The 13,811-nt window shown below is 37.5% G+C and overlaps 1 protein-coding gene across 2 annotated transcripts in view; it reads right to left on the reverse strand.

Moving 5' to 3' along the window:
- Nucleotides 1-2,376: 2,376 nt before the first annotated feature.
- The window catches only part of MYO5C (myosin VC), a 32,571-nt gene continuing 21,136 nt past the window's right edge, over nt 2,377-13,811 (reverse strand). The window contains exons 29-41 of one of the 2 annotated variants that reach the window (XM_079318075.1): nt 13,507-13,687; nt 12,584-12,677; nt 11,771-11,822; nt 11,404-11,569; nt 11,068-11,155; nt 10,313-10,408; nt 9,224-9,378; nt 8,033-8,122; nt 6,696-6,846; nt 6,012-6,294; nt 4,854-5,028; nt 4,265-4,345; nt 2,377-4,010 (exon numbers count right to left, since the gene is read on the reverse strand). In XM_079318075.1, the coding sequence (XP_079174201.1) occupies nt 3,858-4,010; nt 4,265-4,345; nt 4,854-5,028; nt 6,012-6,294; nt 6,696-6,846; nt 8,033-8,122; nt 9,224-9,378; nt 10,313-10,408; nt 11,068-11,155; nt 11,404-11,569; nt 11,771-11,822; nt 12,584-12,677; nt 13,507-13,687 (1,765 nt within the window). In that variant the 3' untranslated portion in view covers nt 2,377-3,857. Of the gene's footprint in view, nt 4,011-4,264; nt 4,346-4,853; nt 5,029-5,512; nt 5,682-6,011; nt 6,295-6,695; nt 6,847-8,032; nt 8,123-9,223; nt 9,379-10,312; nt 10,409-11,067; nt 11,156-11,403; nt 11,570-11,770; nt 11,823-12,583; nt 12,678-13,506; nt 13,688-13,811 lie in introns of those variants that run through there. The other variant, XM_079318076.1, reaches the window with a different exon arrangement.

A 13,811-nucleotide genomic window follows, 5' to 3' on the forward strand; every position in this document is an offset into this window, starting at 1 on the left:
TCAAGGAGGTTTATGTTCCACTTGATGAAAAGCAGCAAATATGGCCTGAAGCTTTAAATGTACTTTTTTGCAAATGTGAACCTGAGCCCACAAGCTGCCACCCTTTCCAGGGAGCTTCTCTGTGCTCAGTGCTGTAAAATGACTGCAGTGCCTGGGCTCAGCTCTCCCAGATCCTTAAAACTGGACATTCACAACTGAATAACCTGTTATTCCAAGGTTCTTACAGAATTAGTGGTTCCCTGAGGGACCACTGATCTTATTTGAACAAAATGTCATCAGTAGCTCCAGACACTTTTGACAATGATCTATTAGGCTTGGAATAAATACTCTAGGCATAATTAATCTTTGATAAAATATGAGAATTTGCTGAAATAATGTTCAGTAGGAATCATACCTGCTATCAGTATTTTACTTCAGATGAGATTATGACACATTACAAAATTATGCTACAAGAGAAGCCATCAAAAGTTCTGAATAATTAAAAAGCAGTATTACTCCTGAGACAGTATACAAATCCATCACTATCATAATTTTACAAAGATGTTTAAAGCAAAAAGGTCTATACCCATTACAACTTCCAGCAGTGTGGCCTGAAATTTTAATCTTACTAGGTTTTTAAACTTACACTAGAAATTTAAAAATGGTCAATCATTAGGAAATGCATTATTGCAGAGAAATTCTGTACAATGAATCTTGTTACAAAATACAAAAAAAAGACTCACCTTTTCAGAGAACAAGAACCTGGAGATTCTCAAGATGACCAAGTAAGCCCTGTGCAGCTGCTAACACAGAAAGACAACCTTCCTATTAATTCTACTTAAAGGTATTTAAAGCTCAGTCTCTCCAGTTGCATCACCTCAGATCAGTTACTGGGGATTACTGATGATAACTTTATTTTAACTGCCCTCTTTTAGAACACAGAATAAAGAACAGAAACTATTAGGCAAGCCAGAGCAGACCTGCCTGCTCCATACAGCAGGATTATGATGGTTTGGTTATAAACAAAGATTTGCTTGTTAACAAATATTGAAGTTGAAATTTATTGGGGAGGTGACTGACAACTGATTTTTGCAACTATCAGCTTTATATTATGACCAACAGCACTGCCAATATTAAGTTTATCTCATATTCTTAAAAAAATCTACAAGTCTAACAAATTGATTAGTATCTATGCTGGTTCTTCCTTGGTTAAACTTTTACAGTTCTCCTGTTCTAAGACAATAAATGTAAAGTCAATTGGATTATAATTTGCTGCTTTTCTTCCAGTCTTTGAAAAATTTTTTGGGAAATTTATGAAAACATGTCTGAAAAATTTAAGAAGTGCTGAAGGTCACATCTACTACTAAGAGTCAGTGGAAGGCACTGAACTCCTGCTAGGATTTCACATTTGGTAGTCAAGGGGATTCGAGTTAAAATGAGAGAAAAACAACATGGCTAAATCTCAGCCCAGCAGAGACTTGGGGACAAGCACCCTGTCCTAATCATTTTCCATTAGAATGTCATGGGAGCACAGGGCTGAAAGGGACCACCTGTGCTGCTGAGCTCTGTTTCCAGAAATTGCAGGAGTCACATGTCTAAACACATCCAAAAATGCCAAAAGCATCTTACACATCTCTCCATAAGCCATTTCAGTGCTTTCCCCCTGCAGCAAGGATCAACACTTTCCCATTTCAATGAAATACCTTCTCCTTTAGCATCATTCTAGGAAAGTTAAACCTCAGTAATGCCTCTTTCAAGTATCTGCCTTCACTGAAACTGCTCCTTATAATCAGAACAGTAACAGAGAACAGAAAGAATTCTGCACTTAAATTCTAGCTGAAGGCATTAGTATCAGCAAAAGCAAGGTAAGTTTCTGAGAGCATACAGTAAGCTGGATAATTTTAAACTTGGTTTTAAAAATATACTTTGTTGTTTGCACACACAGTATTAATAGCACACTCCACATGAAGCTCTCAAAGAAACAAAGCATCAAATTGTCAGAACAGTTTTCCTTGATCAACAATTTTTGTCATAACAGCACACACACCTTGACACTTCTCTGTGATGTGGATGCAAGAGTGGGCTGTCATTTATTTTCCTCAGCCCAGGTAACAGACACAGCTCCAGGAGCTGCAAAAAAAGGCTGTGCACAACTTGCAGCAACAAAAGTGGCTTTCATGAAACTATTTCCAGAAATTCATGAGGAGCCAAGGACAGCACACAATGCTGACAGGAAGATACACAATGTTACAGCAAAGCAACTAAATTAAATAAATGTTTATGGTGCAATACAAGACAGACAACACTCACAAATGTTCACATAGTTCTAACTTCTTTCAAATGATTCTACATTGAAAACATAACTATTGTATCACACAAAGAACTACAGATTTATTTAAAATGACTTTATTTAATATGTTAAAATACTAGTCTACCTACATGTGTGATCTTTTGTACAGCTTGTATTGTTATTGAACAAAACACAAAATGTTTCCTTCATTAATTTTGACTATATTTCTGTGGATATCCTGAGGAATATGACACTGTACATGGTAAGCACCAAGAACACTAAACAGCAAGAATGATTCCCTCTTTATACTTTGAGATTGTTTGTGAAATTAGGCAATTACTAACACTGTATTAATAATAATAATAATAAAATCAAAGAAATTGCTCCTTAAATTAACTCAATTCATTATAATCCTGTAACTATTAGTACTTGATTTTAATAACTATGGCTAACAAAGTAGCTAGAACCCAGCATTAGTTACCTATCTAAGGACAGTCACCCTTGTGGTGAGGTGAATTTCCCCTGTTGTTCTGACAGGGTTCAGAACTCAATAAAGTTACTGTTTTACTCCCTGACCACAGGGAGAAGGCTGAACAAAGCAGAAAGGAGACCATTTCTGCATTTAAGGTTCCTGCAACTGAAATTATGTAAGTAAAGGTGAAATGTAAGGAATTAAGCTTGGTTTATCATCAACACCAGACCACAGTTGCTGCATCTGCTCCTACTCAGTCTCTGGACTGGAGGAGGGAAACCAGCAAAATGAGAAAGGCAGAAAGGTGATGTGTGCATACCTGCACTGCAGAACCAAACCAGGAGATGGATCCTGTCTTTCAGACAAACAAGCTTGTAATTCAAACCTGGATCATAGCATGCATTTTATATCTAGCTTTTTTATTACAATAACTGACACTGAATTCAAACTTGCCACTGTAGAGAACAAAACTGAAACTTGTCTCCAAGAAGAGCACCTGAGTCCTTGCTCTGGCCAAAGAGCTGTGCAGAGTGCCTGAGCTGCAATGCAAGCACTCAAAGAGCCAAGCCAGCCTGCCTGCAAATAGACATTGTGTGTTTGTAACAGCCATTCTCTGAGACTGATCTCAGTTCCCCTGTTCACAGAGACGTGAAAGCCAGTCTCAAACAGATCCAGTATATCAAGGCAAAGAATAATATTGCTTTGGGAAGGAAAAAACCCCTCTCATTACAGGAAGTGAAGGCAAAGAAAATTGTAAAGCAGTAACATCTATCACTTGGCAGTCTTCCCCTCTGACTGTTTCTGACAGGGCAGCAATGCAAACTTGTCAGATAAATGCCCTTTTGTCAGGTTTGGACTAAAAACTGCATGGTAAACTTTGTGTCCTGGTGATGATATAAAGTTACTCTTGTTGGACTGCAATGAAGGAAGAAGAGTAAGACAAGGGAGAAGGAAATAACAAGTCAAAAGTACTCCTTCTGTTCAAGTCTTGACCAAAGAACAAGTTTTTAACAGCTTAATTCACTGCTGCCATACTATCCACCAGCTGGTGAAATGAACCATGAAAGTCTGCTGTCTTTAGAGAGTCTCTGAGGAAATCCCAATTCACTGGCTTTATTAAACCCTCGTGAGAAAGCCAAGTTTGAAGCTGCTGGGGATTTGTATCAGTTCCAAAGCATGTGGAGAGGGGGTGAAAGGAAATGTCACTTGAAAGAGATGCTTGGTATCAAGCATGAGCTGTGGAACTTCCTCACGGTTGTTCAGCATAGCCTGAAATCAGAACAGAAAGAGTGTGAAAACACTGAATTAAGAATCAAAGCAAAACCAGGACATTGCTTTCTTCTGACAGCAAATCCTGCTTTTCCATGATGTTAAACAGATTTACTTGCATCACTTTCAAGTGTCTAGAAGATGAGCAACTTAGCAATAATGTGATGTAAAGGTCAAGTACAACTATAAAGCATCAAAACTCACATGAAGCATCCTGCAAACTGAAGATGAGCAAGAGCAGCTGCAGCTCTTACCTGGACCTTGCGAACAAACGACGGAGTCACTCTTTTCTCAAAGTCATCTATTGGAGTGTATGAGTTCAGGATCTTAACTATCTGCTCAAATTACAGAAGACTGCTTTAGTGTGTCATAAAAAGGGTGAAGACAAAGCATTATTATGACACTCTTACTGATATTTAATTGAAGTTTCAGTGAAACATTTTACAGTAAAGAGAGAATTTTGGCTTGTCACCTAATGAGTTGTTACATATATGAAGATTGCTGACTCATTTCTAGAGGTGTCAGCAGATCAAGGAGATGTAGAAAAAACTGAACTGATTAAGGAAAACAATAAAAAACCTCTGTGACATACTAAAAAAATACATTGTGGAACAAAAATGTGGGATACAACAAAGCAGGGAAGCATTCACCATGGGAGCAGTTAAAATGCTCAAAACAATCAGGAATAAAGAGTTAAATTTACAGTTTAACAAGTGATGATGTGGAATGGTGAGGAATGCTACTTTTATGAAAGGAAAGTCCAATGGCTTTTTGCAACAAATTATTTTAGATAGGTAAGATTCTGCAATCAATGCTGCCAGAAGAAAATAGATATTTCATTACCTGCACAGTAGAAAGAGATGTGCAGTGTTCACATATTTCCTTGGCATCATCATCTGTGGTCTTCTTAACCTGAAGGAGCCAGGCTGCTTGAGACAGAGGCTCCAAAGTTTCTTTGGCATTGCTGCTTTGAAGATTCTTGTCCTTAAGCCATTCTTCCAGGTAGCTGATATTACATCTGGGTTAAACCATGAACAAAGAACAGAAATGTCAGGTTCCCCTTGAGGAGCAAGTTACTTTGCAGACTCTAAAGAAGAAATACTCTTCTAATGTTGTGCTCAGATTAATACATTTTAAGTTAAAAACAATACCTGCAGATCATAAAAATCAAACAATTAATAGCTTATTGAACTATAAATTAAATCCTTGTTGCATTTCAGTTTTTATTTTTTGTTCACTATTTCTTAAAGCTTGGCTAATAGAGAGTTATTAGTTTAGCTGCTGTTTACAGAAAATTCTAACATATACTGGCAAAGTCTACTGCACTGTATGGCATTAAAACATCTATTTACAACTGAGTGTGTACAGGAAATAAGAACAATTTTGGCTGCTACAAAGTAGGGCCAGGCTTATAACTGATGACCAGCTTTCTTCTAATAATGCTCCCAGATGGGCCAGGATTTTACTGATTTTCCTTCACCTGAGTGTGCAGACTGACTAATGCACTGTTTCTTCTGCTAAACAGTTAGGAGCATGTTTCCTTAATGCTTGCAATGAGAGATGATGCTTCACCCTCCAAGGCTCTTTCTCAGTGCCTGTCTCATCACAGAGCATGAAACATGCAAGTCAGCTTTTGTATCTCTGCCAGCCCTGGGACACTGCACCTGTTCACTACAGTAAGAAAGAATTAAAAATACTGTTGGTCACATCACAGATGAGCTAGCATGGAAAGAATCCTAACCATGTCTGACTTTAAGCTTCAGACTGTAATTTTCTCTGCCTTTTCCTCCACTAAAGTTTCCATGGAAAGAACAATTTATAGTTGTCATGTTGAGAAAGCTCAGCCCAAAATACAAACATTTGCTTTTCCAAAAGAAGTAAAAACAATTGGCTACTTCCAGCACAACAGTCACAGAATATCCAGTGACTTAGAGGTAAAGGCCATTGCATACAAGTGTTAAAAATTCATTCTCAAGCTTGTTGAAGCTTTACTGGCTTTACCTTATCTGCATTCCTTTTCTACAGGAGCACATGTCCTTGCGGAGGAAGAGACTATTGAGGGTGACAGCTCCAATCAGAAAGAAAAGCTGCTTCACTGCCTGCTTTAGGAGCTCAGAGTCCAAGCCATTCTGACACATAGTGCTGTAAAAATAGCTGAGCTGCTGCAAGATAGAGGTCATAGTGTAGGTATCCGTGTCATCTATGCTAGAAGAACGTTTACGGAACCCCGTAGGTTTCAAGCCAGAAATTCCTTGAAGACTTTCATATTCCAGCATGCCTGGTACTGAAATACAACAGAAAATAACTGATAAAATCCAAATTCCTGAGGCTCCTTTCAGTTACATTAATTATTGAACAAAACCTACTTTCTATTTTAGAAAGTAATTGATACAAGAAAAATAAAATACTGACAAAGGCTTCCGAAGCACACAATTTTTAAAGAGCCTTTTATTTTTGTATGATGTTGCTCAGATTCACAGCATTTATCCTCACTAGGAAGTTTTTGAAGAAAAAGTCTGGGAATATATGATTCAGTGAAATTTTACATGTAGAAACACACATGCAGGAACACCTATGTATAAACACCAGGAGAAAGGAGTCTGTCCCACCCTCTGCCTCCCAGTATAAGGTTTCTTCATACCCTTCACAAGCTACTTTTAGGTCCTCTTGGATTGCTGCTCTTACCAATCATGTGCTGAATGTTGTTCTCCATCACAATAACAAACTGGTGATATATTCGAATGGCCAAATCACTGAGAATTTGTCTGTATTCTGAGAGATCAAAATGCTTCAAACAGTTCTTGTTCTGACGTGGAGTGTTACACTTCATGAATTCCTATAAGTGAGTTGCAAATATAGAAATCAGGTAATGTGGTAATTATAATAAATTGTTACTGCAATGTGTTGGAGTTACTCATTCCATCTTGGGCTGAACACAGTCTCAGAATGAGTCAAAGCTACAGCTAATTTCAATGGATGCTTCCTGTACTTAATTCTCCAGTTTATGCTGATGTTTGCACTGCTCCTAAAGCCAAAGGACAGACATGCATAGATGACAATGAACTTTGGAGCAACTCCTAGATCTCTTCAACAGAAAGCAAACTTTCCCTGTTCTCCTCTTGCCCCCTCTAGTCCACCCCACCCCTCAAAAAAAAAACCAAACAAGAAAACACCCAAAAAAACACACAAAAAAAGCCAACAATATAGTTCTTCCAACTATGATGGCAACAACAAAAAAAATTACATGGTATATTGTTGCAAAGGGATATTATTTTTGGACTTTTCATTAGCAAAACTCTGGCTTCAAATATGTACTCAGAATCCTAATCTGCGTGAGGTGTCTGAATGTAGATTAAAAGTAAATTCTGGATTCAGAGCTTTCCCTACTGCTGCAACCCCAATTACAGAGTGTTGGTAAGGAAGTTTAACAGGTTTGGGTTTTGTGTGAGCCCAGAGTGGCCACAAGAGGGAGCATCTCCAACTCCAGTTCTAGAAAACCTCATTAAAAACACTGTGCGACTTTCCAACTAAAAAGAATTAAAAGAAACTTGAATCTCAGGATGAGAATTAGTTTAAAGAAGCGAGTGAAGTAAAGGAAAAACTGGAATGGTTTATTGCTTTGCTTCTTTCCAGAGGTTTTCTTCTATTTTGGTAGCAGTAAGTATTTGAATGGCCCTAATTATAAAATAGTAAAGCTGTTTTATATATATACACAGCTGGATATCTGAAGACCAGCTCAAATTAAACTGAGGTGGAAAGATTCAAATTATATAGCAGCTTCCACGTCATGGCTTTAACCTACTTTAAGCACTTTGATGTTTCCTTCTTTTCTCTTGATCCATTAATTCTATACTGTCTTATTACTTGAATAAGACACATAACACCACTGAAGAACAGTGTGAATATATAAATACCTGTAAGGAACACTGGTGAGCTGGTGAATAGTTATTAATTAATTCTATTTTAAATTCCAATTAAATTCTGTCAAAAGTAGTGAAATTATTTTATGAAATCAATCCTACCTCTTCCCCGCTGTACTGCTTCAAACAGTTAAGAAAATAATATGTATTGGAAAGCCAAAATGACAGCATCTCAAAGTCTTCTGAATGTTCCTGAAAATGGTAAGTAAAGCAGTCTTACTATTGTATTGTCTCACAAAGTTAATTCAGTAATTAAACTTTAGACCATTAGAGCATTGGCAGAATAGAGCTTATCTACAGCAGAAGGAGCACAGGGCATCTGTAAGGTAATGAACAAATCCTGCTCTGTTTTCAGGCTGACACACAGCAAAGATCCCTCTTGTGTTTGGTAAATGCTGCTTAAGTATCCTTACATGGCACACAAGCTAAATAATAAGCCTGAACAAACAGTTTTACAATTCCTATGGATAGGGAGTGTGCTGGAGGGCTTCCTGCAGAGAAGTGTGAACAACATCTGCATTCACAAATGAAACTGAAATACATATAAACACAGTTCTATCCATCTCTCATTTTTATTAGCTGACTAAACACAAGCTTCTCTAATAGATAAACTGTGCTATAAATTTGTGTACAAACTTACAGACATTCTCTGTACATTTTCAGCTGCATAAAACACAGCACATTTCTGCCTCTGCTTCCTCCCTGTGTCTGGTGTTCCATTATAAATCCATAATAAAGCATTCACAGAGCTGAATTTGTTATGCATACAGCACAGCAATTTTTGTTTATAATTTAGTTTTGTACACTGGCTGGAAATTTGATTTTAATTGTTTGGGTTCTAGTGCTGCAGTGGAGATGACAAGTTGAATTACACCAGCAGCCAAGCAGTGCAAAACCTCTTCAGAGTCCCCTGCCAGCTTGCTGCCAGACATACCAGCCTCATTTCTGTGTCTCTGGCTTTCACCAGTGCTGAAAGCACAGGTGCACTTCAGCTAATTAGCTACTCATTGTAAAATATAAAATACTTTAAATGATTTTGTCAACAACATCTTCAGATAAAATTAATTTATGTTAATGCATTTTGTGAATTCCATGTTCAGCACAGCAGACCTGCAGCCTTTACAGGGATGCTACTATAAACCTCAGAAAGAATGTCACTAATTATTTTCATTCCCTTCTAGGAATATCATCAAATGGAAGTGTTGGCATTGCCCAAGTACCACGCATGCATTTTGTAAACCTTGTGTTAAAAATCAGAAAATACAGTAGAGTACAATCAAACAGAGCTCCTACCTTAACAACCTGTTTGATGCCATCAATGGTGACATTCATGAAAGACTTCAGCATGTCAGCATCGTTCAGGTAATCTGCATACCTCACACACATGAACAGGATGTGGGCTGGAAGGCCAGGGATCATATTAACTACAACTCCACGGGGCTTTAAATCTGCACAGAGGAGAGTCATGGTTTATTATGCAAAATTCCAATTTTCAATGTGTCATTCTGAAAAAGATAAGCACCATGCTGTTCCTTTCTGTATTCATCAGTCACTTGATAACTGATTTACTGGTGAATTGCTTGTTTCTGAAAACTTCTGTAACAGTACTGCTCACATATGACTATTAATTATATTTTCTTGAGGGGCAGGAGACTATTGTAGTGAATTCTAAGGTCCAGCATGGGCCATGCCAGGCAGGACAACTTCAAAAAAGCAAATAGCATTTAACTATCCACTGGATGTCTCACCAAATTCCAGCATTGCTTAGGGCCACACCTTTGTTCACAAAAATATAAACAAGTGAGAAGGAGGTGAGAAGAAAAGGTAGGTGTTGTTAATTTAATAATGGTACAAATGTGCATGGAAAATTTGTCAAATTCACTATTAATTGTAAACTAATGAGAAAAGGTGGTTTGGCAGCAAGACTGGCATTGTAAAGTAGCTCAGATGAAGGACTTTTACAAGACAAACATGAAGTACAGCTCCTTTCAGTGAAGATATGGAAAGGACAGACAGGACAGTAACCATCACAATAGATAAAAGTGACTTACAGACTTAGCAGATGACCAGGAAGAAAGCAAATTCAAGTCCCTGCTGTGCTCTTGAGATTTATAGCTTTAGAGGGGGATAAATAGTAAGAAAGATAATGGAGTCAGCATTATGTAGAGTCAGAAAATATATTTTTACACAGATAAAGCACTTCTGTACTTGAAATGTCTGGCAGTGGAAAGAGAGCAATACAGAGCCTTCAAACTGTACTGCTGGAAAGGGAATAGGAAAAAGACAACTTTGAATGTAAGTGAAATATGGTGCCTTGCAGGTTTTTTACAGTGTTCTGAATATTGTTGATGCCTTATAAAATTCCAAGTTTTACTAAAATACCAAGGATTAGATTCTGGATGATCCTTTCTTCATCCTCTTTTTTGTACTCCATCATTCCAATGTACTCTTTGGGCACAATGGGTGCATGGGCTTCAGCTGTCAAACATAAAAACACTGTTACTTCCAGGTAAATGGTTAAACTAATGGTCATGTTACAACAAACTATTGGAGAAAAGCAGTTTTCTCTGTAAAAGAGAGAGTACAGGTCTTGTCCACACTAATGTTCTTAGCTTATGGCTCCAAGCATTATGAGTTAAGTAACATTTATATTATTCATGAATAGCTTCACTGCAGTAATGAGAAAAATAAACAGCAAGGTTACACCTCTACATTAGACAACTCTGCAGTGTTTTTGAGAGTATCCTGTAGTGAAGAAATACTTCTCTGGAAGAGCTCTGTACAGACTAACTTCACATCAGGAATCCTCTGCCACTGGAAGGCTCATGGGAGGAGTTCCTTGTCAGAAGCAGAACTAACATTGCTGGCTCAGGCAGAGTTTGTGTGAGGGTTTGCAGTAACTGCTGTTGGCAGGGCCTCATCCCTCTGCCTTCACCTTTATCATACACACCCTGTGTGCCTATGGCTTAGCTGGGAAACAAAGCAAAGCAGGAAAGGACTTTTATGTAATTTGTGTTAATGACTCCCCTGGCACATTTTATCTCCACCCCAAACTCCACCTTTTAATTTTTTTTTTTTCTTCAGACACTGAGCTTTCAAAGTTATTAGACAAAATAAATCACATAATAATATCTTACCTTTTTCAATAGTCTTGGTCAGAGTTTTGATCTGATCTTCTAATTTTTTTATTATTCTGTCTTTCATGTCTAGCTTTTCTTCAAGATCCTGTAATATTCAAAGTCAGTGAGTTCAGAGTAAACACAATGAAAAAAATTATTCTATTTCTCCATGTTATTGCCACAATCAAGGTGCATTGTGCTTTCACTTATATTTGCTGGAAGAAACACCTTCATATCTTTTTTCTGCCTCAATTAATTGAAGAAACATCCTATCCATACCATAAAAATAATAATTTCATTCCTTTTATTCTGCATTTCAGGTATAGTTTCTTAATGACAATTTCATTTCCTCACCATGTTTTCCACAGCAAGTCGAGTTGTCACTTGCTTTATCTTGCTTTGTACTTCATCCTGGACTTCATCTTGCATCAAGCCATTGCTCAGCCCCTCAATTCCTTGGATTGTGTCCTTCAGACTCTCTTCTTCTTTTATGTCTACTCCATCCTGGGCCTCAGTAGTTCTAAAAATAGGTAAGAAGTCTTCTTCAATCTTTTGTGGAAGCACAGTAAGACCATATTTGTCCATTAGTTATTAACAGTACAGAACACCCTAAGGCAAATCTTAAGTGGAATGTAATACTTTTAGGAGTTAAAGTGACTCTGTTACCACAGCTCAGAGTGACTACATTTCATATATTAAAAAGAAAAAAATAAAAAATTACCTTCTTTGTGTCCTATCCCGTTCCAGCTCATAATGCAGCCGATTTGACATCTCTTTCATTTTTTTCAATAATAAATGGCAACAAATCCCAAAACAAAACAGAAAGAACACAACCAAAGGTATTTACTGTTCAGTACTAGTATTTAGTAAATCTTTTTCTCACACTCATAATTTGTTTCATCTAATGAAATTGAATTACTTGCCAGATAATGTATCAGAGAAATATATGACTACTCCATACCATACAGAAAATTACATGGCATGAAGAATTTTGATACTAATAACTTGTTGCAGTTGGCAGTAAAACTACTCATCAATTTTAAATCAGTTGCCTAACTGCCTGCAGTTAAGAGACTCTAAATCCTCAGCAGACTATGCTTTCCTAAACTTCTTCTAAAGAAGAACTTTTCCCTCTGTCCCCCACTCTGAGTTTTGCAGCATTCTCTTAAGTTCACCTCATAGAGTATGCCTTAACTTCCAAATGATCTTTCCTTTTAATGACTGTTTTCAAGGGACATTCCACATATTCTTAGCAGACCCTATGGAATAAATTTGGAGACATCCAAACCATAGAACAGAATGACCTCAAAAAGGTAAAACAAGCACATATTTGCATGTATCTTTAAGAAGAGATATAAGCTATACAACACTTTTTTTTCATTGCATTTCTTTCATTTTACTAATAAGAACGTAAGTAATAAGGAAATGAAGTCATTATGGAATATTAATTCAGCTTTTGAAATTTCAGATCCAGGGAATTCATCAAGTTCATCCCAAACAACTGAAAGACTGAGGACCTCAGTGGGACCATTACCTTTCAACTTTACGGTCTGCTCTTGGAGACGGTTTTCAAGATCTAATTTTTGATTTTCAAGTTCAGCAACTTGCTGCTTGAGATCTGGGATCACCTTTTAGAGAAAAAGATTGTGTATCTCAGCACCTTCCTTCTTTTCAAATCCCTGCAGTGGTTCCTAAGTTACCCCATGACTCTCAACTGCAAATAGTCCACACCAGAGAGTGGCTCTGGGGGGGAATTGCTGCCTGCTTGTCTGATTTGTTTAACTTTTCTGAGGTACCAGCTGTTGGCCACTCTTAAAAATTAAATACTGAGCTAATCAAATTGTTGGACTGTTCAACTACTACCATTGTTCTGTTCCAATTTAAAGCCAATTATACCATGGTTTTAATTTCCCCCGTTCAATCAACAGTGAAAAAAAAACCCTTAACATTCCACAGAACAATTAAAAATAATATAATAAATAACTTTTCCTTTTACTTTCAATTTATGTAACTCTGTTTCGAAAACATTTCTTTGATTATTTTTCAGAAAAATGGTAAGGCATATGCTATCTTCTGGAACAAGTTCCTTGTGTCAGTTTTGCTCAGCACCAGTTGTCAGGCTCTCCAGCCATGCCTGTGGCTGGTTTTGGAATGTGTAGCTGCCCTCTGGTGGGGAGAGCCTCAGAACTCTGAGGAGGCTTCTGAGAAAAATCTCAAATCCAAGTTCATGCAAATGAAAAGGCAGTAAGTCTCTGTGAGGCTGCCCCAGCAGGCTGGACACTCAGACAGTAAATCTGGCTGTCTGCTTACACAGCACCCCAGCAGGCAGGGAAAGAGGCTCATGGATGTGCCATCTTACCTGGCCCTGTTTGTTTGAGCCTTGAGATTTCAAAGACAAGAGCACAGCACTGAGTGCCACAAACACACCTGGGTTGTACTTCTGCAGCTGTAGCTTACCAGATTTTCTGAAGTTAGCCTGCTAACTTCAAGCCGAATGCCATCATTTATGTCATTTTCCTCTCTGAATAATTTCTGTAGATGATTAATATCTTGACTAAGATGTTCAACTTTGAAGTTCAAACCTTCAATCTCCTTCTCATATATTTCTTTCTGAGACTGGAAATGGCTTTCCAATACTCTGTTAAAACAAAAGGGAGAAAGAACATGGCAGATGTAGAAAGTCCTTGATTAAATGGGTCAAATTTAATGCAAAGTGAAAACAAAGTACTGTGATTAACACAGACACATTCCATTACCTCACC

Source organism: Erithacus rubecula (genome assembly GCF_903797595.1).
Source record: "Erithacus rubecula genome assembly, chromosome: 14".
NCBI lineage: Eukaryota > Metazoa > Chordata > Aves > Passeriformes > Muscicapidae > Erithacus > Erithacus rubecula.